The following is a 17,928-nucleotide window of genomic DNA, read 5'->3' as shown; positions in this document are numbered from 1 at the left end:
GACAATTTGAGGGGAAAGTTTTCGATCTACTTTTCTCTTCGTGATCTTCATCTGTGAGTTTATTTTTCTGTCGCCGTGAGGCATAAATTAATGTAGTTACAAACACGTGCAACTTTTCATAACGTTAGAGAGATTGCATGGTTGTAACCATTTCACACTGGCACTTCCAATAAAAATGTCCTATTAACACATAGACCCTTGTGTGTGTGTGTGTGTGTGTGTGTGTGTGTGTATGTGTATGTGAGTGTGTGGGTTTATGTGAGATATGTGAAAGGAAGACATATATATATATGTCTATATATATTATATATAGACATGATATACATGAATATATACAGTACATATGTTTATAACGTGTGTGTATGTTTGTGTGAGGCAAATAAATACTGAAAACATAAGGGTGAGAAAAAGACAGTTCATACCACAAGTTTGTTTTACCATTAGCATCATTGAGGTAATTACTTTTTATTGTAAACAATATTTTACACATGTACAACTTAAATAATATATTTTAATCGAAGGCACTATAGTAATTATCATTAGAGGCACAGTACATTCAAACATTATTTTTCCATCGTCCAAAATGATAATAAATATCCGATACAGCTGTATACGTATAGGCATAATTCTGTAGTACTTCCCCATTGTTGCCTTATGATGCGTCTATGTCTAGAGAAAATCCCTTTCTCTAAAGCGAGAATGAATACAAGCGCAAGGAAGATAACTGGTGGACTGAAAGAAGCGAGACATATACGAAAATAAAGAAGTCAATATTATATTCTATGTGAAAATAAAATAGCTATAGATGCAGTTCGATTGTGGCGCCTGTACATCAGACGTATTCACTGTCAAATCCAACATTTTCAGATCAAAGAAATAGCTTTGAGCGTAGTTAGGCATATTCTATATATAGACTTCAATTAAAATACAATCGAATCTAAAGAGATATCATCGATCATTGAAATATACACAAGCAATACATTTTAGCATAAAATCGACGCTCATTGGAAGCGCTGAGGAGCAGAATTAAAACGAAAAAAAAAAGGATATAACGTCGTGATGTTAGTGGACTGACGAAAAGTAAAATGCAATCAATACTTGCAATAAGCGAAATTTGTTTTCTGTGTGAGGGACTTTATCCTCACATGTCACTCAAACATAGTTAGATTCAGTCTTCGACAATATCGTTACAACAAAATCAGATGACCAGGTCACGTGTTCTGGTTCTATCTCCCACAATGATCAGACGGAAGAGACAAGATCGCTTCCGCTTTCTGAATCAATCAAACTACATGTAAAGAGTTCATTTGTTTTGGCGCAAAGAGAATGGCAAAATTGATTTCAATAGAAAGAAAGCAACAACAAAAAGAAAATCAAACAGGGAGGTATCTCTGAAATGAGGGTGTATAAGTTTCATCACACTTTTGATTTTTTCTCTTTAATTTCTATATTTTGCTTCTTTTGAGCGTATATGCATATTGCTAGAGGTGGTATTACGTAATAGAGTATTAGCACAATGGTAAATCGGTGCACAGCTGGTGGCTGGATAGAAATAAGTTTGTTGGATGCTTTGTGCATTCGCATCCTCGTCACATACGCAAATCATTTGATATTGTCCTTGTGTCTGAAAGAGGATCTCATCTCTAGAACACATGGAGAAAACAAGTTTTACAATAATTCCAGCCAAAGTCGTCTCACTGTGCAGTAATTTGTTCTAAGTGGTGACATTCCACCGGCACTCATTGGGCAGTAAATCACTTTATTATTGTCTTTGTCGATAGGATCTGCATGCCCCTGTGTCGAAGAAGAATTACAATTAATTAACATTGATCGCAACTCAATGCCTTACTGTGTAAAAAGCCAAGTTCATAAAATTTCTAAATTCGCAACAAATGAACAAGCGAACAGAAATCCCTGTAGCCTTTCGCTTTTTTTCTTTATGCTATACTTTGACAGGTCTTTTTAAAGGGAAAAGACGTGAAATCATGATTCATTCGGAGAACATGAAGGGAGCAAACAATTACCCGTCAAAGTTGTATTTAATGATTTATTTTATAAGTTATATTTATTTCCCCCAGTGGAAATACGTCACATAGATCATACCACTAAATTTATCACATCCAATACTCTCTCGAATCTTACGAAAGAGGGCATATTTAAACTTTATCTGTCACAATCAATTTCCCCGTGAGTTGTGTTAAAGGCATTAGGTAAACATGAAGGAAATCTAGAAGAAGGAATACAGTGGGAAAATAAAAACATTCTACATAAGTCTGAAGATAGACAATAAAAATGTCGGTAAAACACTAACCTGCGTCATGAATCAATCATGGTGGATCGTTAAAAAACAGGCATAAGGTAGTTGAAGACCTACCCATGCTATACTGTCACTGTCAAGCAAACTTTGCTATCAAATAGTAATTCTTAAAAGTCGAATACTTTGACAAAAACGCATAAAATAGTCCTCGCCTCTCGTTAAAACTTACAGTGTAAATCACAATCGGGAAGACACGTTCTGAACGACACACTACCACGTTACGAGGCAGTGCGTGAAATGTGAAGGCAATATTAAAGTTGACGATGAATACACTTGAGTGAAGAATACAACACTACTTAAATAGACGTCACCATCTCCTTCAGCTTGGCTGAGTTGGTCGTGCACCAAAAAACACATCATCATCCTATACAGCACCAAAATATATAATCATCTACGTGGAGCCGAGTTTCACGTGTTTGTTTGGGGTTTTTAACCTGTAGTCTGCTATTTTCATCTCGAGATGTCTGGGAAGAAGATAGCACACATTAGAGCGGTAATAATATATATCTTCTTCTGTCTCCATGAAAACACTCACTCAAAGATTTCTCAACATATCGACCCTTAGGGATTCCATATCATTTTAGTTCTTGGTTTAGTGAGTCGAGATCCCTTCCTCTTCTCTTAACACAGTTTATCGACAGCCACAGCCTTCTACCACCATATCTTGGTAGTTCTTCAGAACAACTTTGTCATACTCGTCCAGATACAACATGCTAATTGCACTAAGTTCTGTTGGCACGCAGCATGCCTTTGGTACTAGTGCTGGATTGACTGAATTTACTAACGTTTGTACGATCGCGTGATTGGTGGTGTTCAAGTGCTCTGCCAGGGGAAACGGACACTCGCCATGGCAATAGAAGGCCTGGTAACCCGGCGGGGCAACAATCCAATCGTTCCAGTTCACACTGCTGAAGTCTACATACAGCGAGTGTCGTCTGCAGTTGGCCTTAAGTCGCTTGCCTTTTTTCTTTCGACCCCTACCCGTCGATCGCTTCGTGCGGCCGTCATCGCTGAATGTAACGATCTGCGGTCGCTCTTGAAACCATCTGTCTTCGACTTCATCGAGTTCGTCGATCACGCTCTGATCTGCTTGTCGCGTAACGCGAACATGTTGGAGTGGGGACACCTTCCCCCTGGAGTCCGTGAGCTCAACCTCCAACCCATGGTTTTTGCTCGGCTCTTGCCGCCATGCCTGCACAGCTGGACGGACATCGAATGACTCCCAACTTACATTGCGCACATCAACTAGTCTTGTATCAATAAGCCTTTTAATTGTATCGCGATTTCGCGCCACTGGCTTCAAAATCTGATACACGTTTATCCTTTGCCTATAGTGTATCGGTTTGAGACTTCCCTGGTCGCGTAGAGCATGTCGTTTTACGATGCTGTGTTCGTCGATATCCTTGCGAAACAATCTCAATTCTGCTGCTGTTACCACCTCTTCGTCGGGAATTGTCGAAATATTGAAGATCAGTTTGTGTTTGTGTCGCTCGTTTGAGACAACCTGAGTAGCCTCTGTGCATGGGAGAACAAAAAGAAATAGAGAAAACGTAAATACACTCTCGTGAACACTTCGGTTTCTGAAAGATTTTCTCAATACAATTAGATAAAGCATTCTTATCCTGCTTTGCAGAACGAGTGAGAGTATTAAACCGACGATTTTTTTGGACATCATAGTAATAATATCAGGAGTTAATTGACGGGACCAGGGCCCTGGTTTTATCAAACCATCGACCGAACTGACAATATGCATTATCTAACGGATGTACGAACAAGCCAACACACGTGATGTGCTATATTACTAATCTCCAGCTCAAACTACGCCATAAAAAAGTGTCCCTTTATTGGCGAAGCCTACTAATGATGTACAAGTTCTGATTATCTCTATATTTGCTACAGAAGCATACAAGACTCTCCTGCTTGCCTGGGGAAAGAAGGGAAATGCTAGGAAATTTTAGCGGGTCACTGTGAGTCAATTGCCGTGCATACACCACAATTCGTCACCATCATTGAAGGCGATAGAAAGAGTATGTTGCAGTCTTCTCACATTTTGGGGGAAATCAAATTTTCTCTTCCGAGTCATTGGCAAACTTGTGTTTATAGTTGGCAGGTATACAAACAAGTACAAATAAACATACGTGTATAATTGAAATGATAGGCAAAACTCGATTTAACGAAGTACAAGCACTCTCTTCAATTGTTTTGTTAAGGTTGTGATGTTTAATAGCCCATCAAAACATATTATGGTATTCTCTATATCCCATGCAAATATATATATTTATTTATTTATTTATGTACAATGAGAATGGCATCATCGTGCATCTCTGCTAAATCTCTCTTGTTTTACTAAAGCTGCGATCATTCAAAACGGATAACATGCCCAGCACTGAAGGCAATTTTCTCTGAAGGAACTGACAGACGATATGATAAGAGCAGCGCTTGAGAGCCGGAAGACGCGACTCGTGCCAAACCAGGTTGAAATTCAAGACACTTTCAAAGCAATTATTTCTTATTTCTTGTTCATCCATTCCCGTGTGACATTTTCCCTTAATCCTCAGTGGCATTTCGGATGAAGCCTTATAAAACCCTGGGAATACATACCGAGGGACAAGCTGTTACCTTGTATAAGCAGGGATAACGTGAAGAGAATTTCGTTAGTCACAGGTCCTATACTGACACTAGACTCTCTATTTGTTTTTTGCAATCGTTCTCACATCAGCAGTTATTACAGCTCTGAAGCAAATAGATATTCCTACCCGATTGGCTGAAATTGTAGTTGCTTTGAGATAAGAATCGCGCTAAATGATGCGATAATAGCCATTAAACAGCTACTGAGCGAAGATCTCTTTCATCACAAGTGTAAGGGAGAAAGCAAGCAAACGGAGAGCTTCATTTGTATGGCTTGGTGTCTCGTGTGCTAGAATTGCACAGAGCAAACATCGAAGGCATTACAACACATTAGACTGTCACTTCTTTTACAGAGCAAGTGCTAAAGTGTGCTGGTTATGCAGCTCTTAATGTTAATTCTGTTTAAGGATAATACTTCAGTTTCCAAACTAGGATGTGAATTGCGCCCTAGAGGACGGATATGATACAGCAAAATAACAAATAAAACCTTATGATATTTACAAACATTTAATATGAGAAAGTTCTAAATGGGTATGCTTTAAAACAGTGTGGCAAAGAATTTCTCAGCATATTTAATAGACCTGTCAACGAGCATAACCCCTTTGGCACCGGCAAAAGGTTCTTCAGGGCATTATAGCATCAGTGCGGATTTTCCCGCGCTTCCTAAGCGACATGCGGCGGCTTGAGGCAGCAAGCTGCTCTTGCCAGGACGGGGAATCCGATGGAGATATGGACAGCTTGTCCTGGCTGATTTCCCGCTCAATTGGCTGGGATGAGACTAAATGTTGCCTGCCACGACCTGTCGTCCCGCCCAAGCCAGCGGGTCGTCAGTCGTCGGGAAAGACCGACCCCACCCAACAACTGGATGCTGATGAACGCTCAGCTCAGCCTGATCCAATTTTCGCCTGCCTTACAACGGGCCAAAAATAGTCCTGTCCTATCGTAAGCCTACGTGGTGAACTTCACTTTGTAGATGAATTAATATTTGGATGGAATCCCATTATATCCCGATGAATCCCAATATCTCGATGGAATCCCATTTTCTTTGCTCAATTTTCCACGAATTAATATTTGATCAAAGTTGAATTGTCATTTTTCGAGATAACATCGCATAAACTCCATATGTACGAATGTGTGATGTTTTCTCTGTTTTACTAATATCAAACCGAAACTTCAAGAAAGATTAAACCCATTATTTAAAAAGTTCTTGGATGACGAAAATAAACTTTTTGCAAAGAGTTTTAACTGATTAGGGGTGCTCAAGGAAATCTTACAGCAGTTGGTTTCTTCTTCTCTTTTTTCATAGATAAACATACCTTAGATTCAATTTTCGTGCAGAGTACCTTGACATGACAATAAAATAATTCTTTGCCATGGACGCCTTAAGTAATGCAGCCTGCAAGTCTGTTACTAAGTTCCAGGCAATATTTAGAATGTTACAAACGTCAAGTCAAGCTTTCTTTCGGGACTTAGACACTAATCTTCTACTAGAAATTTCGTTACAGTTTCTGTCACAATCGACTGTTACATCCTCAGGGTTTATGATATTATTCGAAGAAGCATTGCCTAGATTTAGATAACAGAGCATCACTTAAAGTTTAGTGGAAAGAAACAATAACAAGAAAAGTAACAATCACAAACTGTGACGACTCTTGTTTATTGGTAACAGTGTAATCTACAATAGAGATTTGAGATTGTGTATTCCTTTTTCTTCCTACTTTCTATGGCACCTGTGTCAAATGATATTATGCTGTTAACACCGTTCTTACTTAATCAATCCAAGAATTGCGTCTCCAGTCGTATACAGTTCTTGTTGAGATCTTGAAGATTGATTCTTCATGATCCTATCATAATTATGTCTATTTACTTTCTGGTGATAGATAGTACGGTCAATCGTGGGGTTTGTCAATTGTCAGAAACTTGGGCGACTCTGGTAAGAACATTACTCCAACACAGACATAATGAAACTTTTAATGTGGACTGATTTACATTATTGTTCTAATTCCGGAATTGCAGAGCATGTACAAGGCAATTCTAAGTTTATACATTTCAGCCAGACATTGACAAGTTGTATTCCCATGGACGTGTAAGGCGCTTCGATATTATCAATTACTTAGTATGTGAACCAGTGGACGAGTTACTTGAAAACACTTCTACCAGATTTGCGCGGGAAGACAAATCCACTGATCAACTTTGACATTCTCGCTCACTTTGAGATCGAAAAACGGAAGTAATGACGTCATAAGGCATGATCTGAGAAGACGTACACTTCTGCGCTACACGCATCCATCAAAGACCATACAACTGTATAGTATGATTAGACTTGCGCCTTGTATGATACTGCAATGTGTACTCATTGCACTGATACTATAATTATAAATGCTGATCCATATGCGTATACATTAATGCGTTTTCCTTCAGTGTTTGATATTGTATCATCCGTCATAGATATCAGAAAATAAAAAGTGTTAAAAATGGGAAAGAGACATACGTATGCATTTGAAACTGATTTTGTATATTACTTTTTCATATTGGAACATGCCTTTGGCTTAGATAATCATATTTTCAATCAAAACTTGGCGACGGGCATTGTGAGTTTTGCATCGTAAAATGAAGAAAATTTGAAAAAAGTTAGTATATATCTAGAAGTAAAAGGATATAATCATGTTTGGTGGGCAATCACTAGAGCGAAAGGAGCAGTGATTAGTTATCACCGTTTATTACAAGTTTGCGAACAACAGAAGAAGACTCAATCGCCGTGCAGTTGAAAGCCTACTAACGATTTCAAAATGGTGGCATGAAATCAATGGTCACGTGACCCCTGGCCTTTTGATGTGGGTTTTGGTTACCGAAGATTGTGGTAGCGTTTGTGCTGCTTCCCAGCAACAGTGATTACAAGGCCGGTTCTTCAACTTTTGTTTGGCCTTTTTAATTACTTCCACTCCAGTCATGAAAATAGCATATTATCTACCCATTGAATTCACTTTAACCCCAGAACGTGTAATTATACCATTCTAAACTAGAAAATCAATCAGAGAGCGCAGACTTCCTTTAGGCACATTTATGCTGAACATGACCATATACATTTTCCAGTGATAACAAATCATTTAAAAGTTCTGGATCCAGACGTTGATCCTGATAACTATACCAAAATGTAATAATCTAGGTGTCTTAAATACAGGGTAAAAACAAAAGCTTGTAGAATTGGCTCGCCATAACTCGATCGGGGATTAGTGTAACACTTTATCATATCAATACAGTAGAGAAAGATTGTTCAAATCAGCGGAAATATTGTTGGCCGACCCTTTTTTCAGATGAAATAAATATATATATTGTCATTAACATATACCTCAGCACGTTGTGCGAGCTTACATGGCAAAGTGGTGGGATATGTCTTCCTTGTCACATAACAATGATTTATATTTCGCTGAATTTTATCACAGAATGTCTGACGGTGAACATAACAGCCTATCTGATTCGACTTTCAGTCTTGTTTTGACACACAAAAAAATGATGGTATTCATGACAGTAGTACCATATGATGGGGAAGAAACTCGAGAAGAAGATGTGTCTGTTATTTCCTTCTCATGTAAGACTATAGTTCAACAGGACACAGGCGTTGACACTAACATGTCATTGTTTTAAATTTCAATAAACATTCAACTAATGGACCGTTCTTTCCTACTCGGCATACATTTGCTTATCTTCGGTTATATACCAAGCATATCCTACAGTAATTATGATTTAGATATCATTTTATCTCGTAAATCTATTTCTTGTGACGAATAATATGTGGAGTATGTGTAAAGGGCATTTGTTTAACTGCATGGCTTAGCACCTTATGGCTTTACGATAAAGAGAATAATATGCTCTTTAGATATTCGGGTAATAATATTTCACCACTACTATAGAGTCTCAAAAACTGACCTTCATGATGAAAGTTTCTGACTGTGTTTGCCGTTCCTGACTCTATGTGCTTGAAGTCGAATTGCATATTAATGCCCCCGTCAGCTTGTGTATGTGTCCGGTATAAGTCCATCATATAATCCGGAACTCGTAATTTTCCCTTCGGTCTTGGTCTCTCCTTCAAGCCGAACATCCCCAAGAGCGTCGACTCGAATGCTTCTATGACCTGCGCTTTCCTCTCGTCGTCTACATGATTGTCACCTGACGTCGTCAACGACGAGGAAGATGAGGTGGACGATGAAGAGGATGACGATGATCGTTCACCTACACCGGGCCAGCCGCCGACCACGACACAGCAGCACACGAGAGGCACCACCAATTGAGTCCACTGAGAGGCAGCTACCATGGTGGGTCTGCGGGGGAAAGGAAAGAGAGATAGGCGTGATAATACGAGGTAAACCTTCCTCCACGTGGCGGTATACCACCAGGCTGCTTCTTTCCTGACTGGATGATGAAACAACGATTGATGAAACACATGACACTGGAAGACGCATAGCTAGGAAAAAGTTCTCATTGATGGCAAAATACTCACACGTAATTCATATGTTATTTCTAGGAAATTGTGTATAATCAATGAGTTCATCGCCCCGTTATTTTATCAGAGGTCTTTGACGAGCAATTAACACTCAGACAATGGCCGTATGCAGAGGATTGAGACCCAGGCATACATGGCAACGAAGCTATTTGCTATTCACTGAACACATGCTGTTCATCAATAATTTGTTAAGCCACCTACATTGTTGAGCGTGAAAGATTGGTAAATGATGTATGTAGGCATGGGGAACTAAGGTCATTCATTTCGGAAGTACATCCTTAATTGGACCCCTTTGGATCCATCTTGATCGATAATAGCAGTGTTCTTCTCTCAGCTCTTGACTTCTCCTTAGTGTTTGTACCCTCGCACTCCTCTTTGAATGGATAATTATAGAGGGCCAAAGAAACCTTCTGGAAGACCTTTGTAAGGACGGATTAACGTCTTCCCAAATCCAAGAGCGATTGGAATGTGAGAATTCAGCGAACCTACACTGGGAAAGTTCAAAGATCTTATACTGGTCGCGACGACCCCACCCTAGAACTCTGCCCTCTTTGGACAGGAAGTCTTAAGCGCTTAGGCCAAAGTTTTGAAGAGCAGGTTAGTGAATGTCAAGCTTCTTGTCATCTTCGCCTGGTACAGAGATTATCTTGCAGCAGATGAGAGATGTCTTGTTTGGTTACGTTTGCAAATATAAAGTTCTCTACACGAATGAAAACGCTTTAATGGAACCTGCAGTTTATGCATTAATTGACATGATGTGATTTCAATAAGACAAACATTTTCAAGTCTTGAAAGTTAGAGAAAACCAAATTCAACACACTTGTTTTACTCCTAGAAGGACGTGTTTGCTGTTTACACATATTGCGGTATCTTATACAAAATAATCATGACGCAGCTAACATGACAATAATAGCGAGAAAAACAAAATGTACCTTTTTGCATATTAAACGCCCGCAGTGAGAGTCATTAGGACCTTTTTTGAGCGTGGCTCAAATCAGCGAAATCAGAAAATCTCCATTCCACTCGTTTAGAGTGACTGGTAGTTTTGGGCAAACAACAGTACGGCTACGCTACATTGAGACCAAATACCGGACAGGATATAGTCGAGTCCTTTACGCACGGACCGTAAGTTTCCTTTCTACTTTTTCTTGTAATTCTCTTAAAGAAGGAATCGCGGAAAGCCCTACGGCCGTCACGCTTAATCTCTCCATTTGTCGATGCCTTGTAAATAAGATTTTTTTTTCCTCTGCACCTTTCCCCATTCTTTCTTATTTCCTTTATGTGTTTTGTTGCTTCTCGGTTGGAGAGCTGACTGGTACGTTATTCTTCAGCAGAGCCATAAAGGTGGAGATGAAGGAACCTGCTAGCTGGGGCGCGACTCGCGGTCAGGTGGAGAGTTGTAAACTGATGTAATGGGCCTCAATCTTCTCGCCCTCTCTCACACAGCCAGTCGACCGAATAGAGACAGGAAGGAGAGGGGGAGTGCATTTTAGAATGATAGTCGTTCTTGCAAGATACACTACACTTCACTTCCTTCCGTTGTTAGTTAATACAGTGTCTAAACTCGTGATAGGAAATACATAACATACATAATATAAACACAGGGATGTGAAGAAAGTAATCCCCAACGTTGGTATTTGTAGAGGAAGCGGAGGATATAGGAGTCCCAACTTGAACAGCCCATTAAGGCCACAAGTATTTGTTTCTGTTCGCTTGCATGAAACGTCTGTTATGAGGATGTTCTGAATGTTTCCACTAAGATCATCTTCATTTTACTCCCATTTGCATGGATCCGTATCACTGAGCTTGATGATTATTTTTTCATATACATGAGACCACATCCCTGATGAAGCACGATATCACGTAGTCCTTTTTGCAGATCACAATGCTGTTTTTTTTTTGTTCTTTTACTTGCGAGCCTATATTCCCCTCTACGTTGCAGATCATTTTCAAAGCTACATTGTCTTGCCTTCTGCCCATTGTAAGGAATTGCGTTCACAAAATGATGATTAATGGAGAAGATCAACATTAATATTCATTTCACCTAATCTGTGCTCTGAGCTGCATGCTGTGTTCGGTTGAGCTGAGCTAGGCTGCCTCTGCGTTTGATGTTTAACATTTATAAACTGTTTTTGTCCAAATCAATTTGAAGCACTACTTCCAAAAAGTCATTGATTACTTTCAAATTAGATGAATGTTTCGCCATTTCACCACATCGTTCACCGCCTCCTCCACACCAGTCTGTAAGGGAAAGTTGGGCTCGGCCCAAGGGAAAGCAGGGAACACCTTTAAGATAAACACAACATAAACCGATGCCAAATCCCCTTGAGCAATATATACTTTCATATTTAATACCTTCTAAGGACAAGAAATGCCGATGTGGCCCAAAAACCTCCCACAAGTGATTTTTTTTTTCTTGTAGCTGTTTGAAGTTTGTTGCTCCAAATAGAAGTCAGGTGCGCACGAAGCCAGCTTCATCACGTTTCACCTGTCACGCAAATAGACCCCAAAGAAAGTCATTTCTCCGTCTTATTATCATTGCTAGTATTATTACTCCCTCCTTCTTGAACCAGGCAAGTTCAGGCAAGCGGAATGGAATGAATCTTCGGCGGTGGTTCGACCCCGGGTCAGCAGGTAGACATGGAGGGCGGACGGGAAGACAGGTAGCGGGTGGTGCACTCCGTCAAGTGATGTGATGGGTGTTGGTGAAGCTGAAGGGTGGAAGGGGGGCTACCGTTACCCCCCTCCCTACCACTTCATTCTGCTTTGGGTTTCACTTTCATCACCGGCGATTGGATGCGGTAGATTTTTGCAGTGAATACTACGCGCATTGCGTGTTTAGATCCATTAAATCTTATCTGCGAATGAAACTGGAATGCTTCTCAGGTGCTGCTAACAGAATTTACATCATTCATTTTCCACCTTACTCTTGTTCTCACAAAGCGATTCCCATTGCATCTAAAAAAAAAAAAAAAATTATGAATCAAACATATTTGTAATTCCGAATAAATGCTTGTTTGCATCTATTTCACAAAGCTTTTACTTCCTATAAATATTTTGGCTCTCTTCATTACTACCTTCGTGTTTCTGAGATGACACAGAATATCATATCGTATGGAACATACACCAAGAAATCATCCAAAAATTTCTGAAACAACTTAAGCGCTATGATGTCGAGAGTGAGAGTTGTTCTAAAGTCACTCAAAGTTCGAACACAATTGTCTCTATGCTTACTGGGTTGGGGTGTTTTTTTTTTACAATGTACACGATTTTCATAGCATGAGAAACATCAGTGAAAATCGATACCTAATTTTTTTTTTCCAGAAATGAAGCCTTCATACTTCGCAATATAAACTAGATACACTTGTACATATTTAATCGTTTCCACTGGCTAATCGTCATTCGTTCTTCCCCCATTTTGACCTGTGTGTGCAAGTAAATAAAGCGAAGGACTGCAATAAAATCGGTTATATCAACGTGTGGGAGAGCATGGCTCAGTGTGTGTTTATATGAGGCGAGATATTCAGGCGAACTTGATAGCCCCTAGTAGACAGACAAGAAGGCAGGGAGGAAGAAGCGGAGCTTTGTTTTGTAATTGACAAGTCTGGTAAGATGAAAGAGTACCGAGCGAGACATGCAGTCTAGCAATGCCACACTCCCCTTCATGGGCCATGCACAATGTGGAACTTGGCTTACAGAAAGGCATGGTTGTGGAGGTTCTTAGTCCCAGATACTCACATAGATGCCTTTATCCTTTGTGATGTAACATAATGCCCGGGACACTGTGTGTGTAACTGTAACATGATCGAATGCCCATTCGCCACCTGTGGCTGAATGGGTTCAGCGGACGGTGTAATCACCAGCCGTTTTGTTTGGCATGAAAAGACTGGGCCATTGTCACGGTCACCGGCTTCGGGCGCACATCCACAGCGTTGAAGAAAGGCCAGCAATTAACGCTTCTACCCGCCCGGTCCTTTGTGAATCGAGTGGCGCTAGCGCGTAAAAGGAAAGATGCTAAGATTCTCCGTAAAGTCAAGATGATAACAGTGGAGTTCGTGATGGCCCCCTTGACGAGGCCTTTCACTTGTTATGGTCAAGTTCAGAGTTGTTGAGGATTGAGGGTGAGAGGGAATGTAGCCTGAGGCTGTTAGGGACTTCTGTGGGACACGGGGTCAATGTTCCTGACCCGATTTAGCTAACCTACATCACACTGGTCCTACCAATTGCCACCATCCAGACTGGTTGGAGTAACCACAAACTATGCAATAGTGCTAACAAGTCATCACTTTCATCTTTTTTTTTCATCTCCTGTGCCTTTTTAATTCTTTCTCCTTCTTTTTTCTTCCACTGCCTTTTGTCTATTGAGTTCACATAGGCCTATTATCAGCTTTCATTCTGCCACGAACTCGCCGTAAAACAAAACTCTTAGGGTTGTGAATGCCATAAAATATGAAGACCTACGTGTAGGGTTACCAGTGTATATTTTCTCCACTCAACAGTTAGAGTAAATCGCACACACCTGGAGTGAGGGCCTGCAGAGTTTTTATAGCGAATCAAACCCGCCTTCATACGACTGAAATAGCGGAAAAAGCCCCTCTCGACGTTGAATTGTAACGATGCGAAATCAAACACCCTGGCATTTTTGTAGACGTCCTCTAGCTCGCAGGTGCGCTGTTTATTCACTCACCTGACTCACAGTTTTTTCCTCCTTCCCTTTAACCTCATCGCTAGCGTTGTTTTGCCATACTAACTACCCATTGGTAGTGTATATAAACCATCGCAGTTCGCAGGTGGGGACGACAGTTAGGCGGGATCCAGATTTTTTTTTCCCTCCTTTCTCCCTAAGTCTGCTGATGATTTACATTGACCCCTGATGTCAGTAGAAATTGGGTTTTTACCGGGACATTCTACCCCAACCAATAGCCCAGCTCCCACTCATACACCGCTCCGCCTGGGTCCATCGACTCCGACAAATAACGCCGTCGATGAAACGTTTATTTGAGTAGAGAGGGGCATCTTTAAACTCAGCCACATTTCCATCGCCCCACCCTCTCCTCTTACTCTCCCTTTCTCCATCTTCTTTGCCAACTTGTCACTCATCCCATGTCCCGACGATTGTTTTCGGCAAAGAGTTCATTTCCTATACCATTCCATGCACACCTGTTTGTTTGAAGGAACACCGACCTCTTTTTGCGACTTGAGATGATCTATTTATTTTTTCATCCGTCGGAATTCTGTCCCGTCTCTCCGAAGTAATCTCCCTCTCTCACCCCGAGTCTTAGCCCGGACTTTCCGTTTGATCCACGTAATACACCTGCCGAGTGGATACATCTTGTGGCCAAATAGTGGCATCTCTTGCATGCAAGATGTGCGTCTTTACACCTGTATCAAGTTATGCTTGCAATATCTTATCGGTATTACCATGCTATACTGTCAACAGAGGCTTGTTTTATTGCGAGTCAAGAGATAGAATGCTATAGGTGTGGGATTGTAAGGTGCTCGTCTGGCCACCACTGGTGAGCTAGTCAACGGGAAAACCAGACAATTGCACGACTAAAACTGGTCTAATCTCCACACAGCTCATGCTCTGCTATTAACCAGTCTGCAAGCCTTGTTCATTAGTGATTAACGCCCTGAAAGAGGACAGGGGACCCAATAAAAGGCTATAATAGATCACAATTGTCAACTCGTAGAGTCTGTTGGATACGCGATGAGTAAGATTTTTTGATTGCTGCAGAGGAAATGAGCTCATAGTTTGCCGCGCTAGCTAGCTGTCTGCCAGAGCGGATTCAAAGTCCTGTACGCGGGGAACAAGGCGCGTGTTTCACAGGGACTTTCACTCTTTACCTCCTCTCTTCTTCTCCATCACCAACTTTTTCCCCTGGCCCGTCAGCCTTGCGATGAGTGTTATGAACGACACAGCTGCTTCAGGTCATAAGCCTGATTATTAAACTCGGGCTGGCAACATCTGATGTATTCTTCAGAGTAGCTCATATTCCCCATTCCGTGTCATACATGTGGGGTTAGAGCCCGAGTAACATAGGGGCACGCATTGTCATAACCGGAGTGATAATGTGCGTGTAATCCGTGGCAAGGACCCCATTGCATTCCTCTCAAAACCAGGAGCAACATGAGAGGCTGTGCTGTAAATGATAATAATGACTACTGCAAAGAAAATTACTAATCTCAAAATCAGAGTGTCTGTTAAAACATAGACATTAGTATATTTATGTATATTGTCATACACACAAAAGACGAAATTATTGGAACTACTACACGATTCTACATTATCATCGTCTTCAGTGGGGAAAAAAAGTTCAATATTACATGAATATGGAGCGGTAAGAATTAAATAGTCTTCGCTCAAGACGGACAGTTATTTTAATCCAGATTCAAACAACAATTTTACTGATGTTGGAGAAAGGATACTCACCGTGGTGCGGACAGATATTGGCCCAAAGACTGATAGAAGACCCTTAGCTATTTCGCAGTATGTTTCCTGCGAGCTCGTCCGATGGGATGGTTGGACGAACGACAGACGGTACGATCCCGAAGACAGTCCCCCAAGTGGGGGCGATTTCGGAAGAACGATTAGGAGGTAGGGATGACGAGTAAAATCCAAGCTAAGTCCCTAAATGGTTCAAGCAGACACAAAGCGTGTCACACCTTGACTTCTCGCTTTGAAGTGACACGGAGCTAGACCTGCTGTTAGTCTAACGAATGGTAAGATTTGGAGGACAGGTAAGGCCCTCTGCCAAGTGCAACTGTAAATTAACCGCAGGCATGCGCCACAGGCTAACTTTAAATACGATCCTAGGAGCAGCACTCCGCTGACATGCCAATCACTCGCGACGAGCTGGAGATGGGCAGGTTTTCCTACTGGCTTCGTGGCCCAGCGCTACCGTTTATCGGCCCTCACGTCTTGTCGTTCACGTAGCCACAGCGTCGGCACCGTCAGGCCTTTGATGTTCGGCGACGAGGCTTCTACATTGCCCTACTTCAGGAACATCCATATGCATTCAACTTGCTGCCTATTCTCCTCCGCACAAACAGGCTAAAGAGTCAGAGAAGGCCCCCTTGGCTGCCGCAAATCCACGAGTGCTAGCCTAAAATGCTGGATTTCTCACAGTGCACAAACCGCTGCGTGGAATACCGAGACACCCGACTCACAGCCATCGTGTCCTTCAAACAGCAACATCAACAGCCACCTACATCTACCTGCGTCGCGTCGACAACAGCCGTCAATGGACGAAATCGAACTAGGATTTCTCAACAAACTCCATAGCCATTGCTATATTGGCATACGTAGTTAAACTTCTTCGCTAATTCTTGTCACTCGCCAATATGAGAAGAGAGAAAACTGTCAAAGTGACGCGCTTCCTTTCTCACCAACCAATCGTTGACTTCTAGTCTTTCAAAATGATTTTTCGTCGAGTAACCCAAAGTTTTTGAGATCAAGGACACACCAAAATTATTAATTGCGATATGAACGTCACAAATCAGCAGGTTGCGAATAAATTGGGCAGGCTCGTTCGCTTCTGGCATGAAATCTCGAGAAAGGCCCGTATCTACATCCACACGTCACTGGCCGGGATCGACACACTTATGCTGCATGCATGACCATATTGTTTCGGCGCGTTACACGCTCACTGCCTTTGGATACATTTCAACTCCCAGAAAGTCAGCGGATCTTAAACTAATGGGCCCCCCTCAAAAAGTTATAGTGTGGGGCCCCGCCCACAGACTCATCGTGACATGTGATTGGCTAACTAGCGATTGTACGCTCACGTCAGTCTTGCCGTTCATCGGGCGGCTTTAGTCGATCGTAGTTATCGCCCATATAACTTTCTCCTGTGTACTTTACTAATGGGTTGTACAAACACGGCCGTGGATGCGTGCTGAGCGTGCGGTGCAATACCGTTACTTTTGAAGAAGGTTTGGCTCGCGCCGTACCATAGCTATCTAGACATTGAGTGACAAAATAACAAATCGTAGACTTTTATACCAGGTATTGGCGCATCGTTCCACTTCCGTTTCGTTGTTCCTTCAACAGCCGACTCCTCAGTTGTGTCTTGATTGATAATCGAGTAGAGATGGAGGCAGTGACGATGGCTTTGACCTAACTGGAACGTGGGAACATGCGATCGTTGGATCGGAGGCAATGAATGGGCAATCGCCGCTTGATCACATCGGGGGGTCATTGGTTTCAGCATTAAAAACCAACATTTTCTCCTACATGTCTCCAACATGTTGCAAACACACCTTTCATACAGATGGGTCCAACCAAGATTTGCGCCACTCTACTGACGTGGTTGACAGTGCCTTTCATTTAGTTTTAGCCTTGCAGCTTTTTTTGTCTCTCTCTTCTCAATATGTGGAGATCCCCTTAATGTTCATGAATATCCTGTCTTATCCGCCCCCATCAGTTTGTGGATGGAACGAGCCAGCTATCTGATTTTCGACTTTTTCTCTTTTCTTTAAA

At 41.5% G+C, this 17,928-nt stretch overlaps 1 protein-coding gene across 1 annotated transcript; it reads right to left on the bottom strand.

The window, feature by feature from the left end:
* Positions 1-2,948: 2,948 nt before the first annotated feature.
* On the bottom strand, positions 2,949-16,964 carry LOC139740733 (bone morphogenetic protein 2-like). Its single transcript, XM_071651301.1, has 3 exons — positions 15,880-16,964; positions 8,873-9,264; positions 2,949-3,832 (listed from the first exon to the last, which is right to left on the bottom strand). The coding sequence occupies exons 2-3, from the start codon at positions 9,255-9,257 to the stop codon at positions 2,949-2,951; spliced, it is 1,269 nt and encodes a 422-aa protein (XP_071507402.1). The 5' UTR covers positions 9,258-9,264; positions 15,880-16,964.
* Between the last annotated feature and the right edge of the window lie 964 nt (positions 16,965-17,928).

Source organism: Diadema antillarum, unplaced genomic scaffold (assembly GCF_040938485.1).
Source record: "Diadema antillarum isolate AM-2024a unplaced genomic scaffold, OU_Dant_1.0 seq00000876_RagTag, whole genome shotgun sequence".
Taxonomy (NCBI): Eukaryota; Metazoa; Echinodermata; class Echinoidea; order Diadematoida; family Diadematidae; genus Diadema; species Diadema antillarum.
The sequence above is the reverse complement of the archived record's forward strand: the minus strand, read 5'-3'. Positions and strand labels throughout refer to the sequence as shown.

Bases quoted from the DNA above. Each gene is read 5' to 3' on its own strand.
- LOC139740733 (XM_071651301.1), bottom strand. From the start codon at position 9,257: ATGGTAGCTGCCTCTCAGTGGACTCAATTGGTGGTGCCTCTCGTGTGC. The intron at 3,833-8,872 runs GTCAGTTTTTGA...TCCCATGCACAG, and splicing joins CAGAAACTTTCATCATGAAG to AGGCTACTCAGGTTGTCTCA.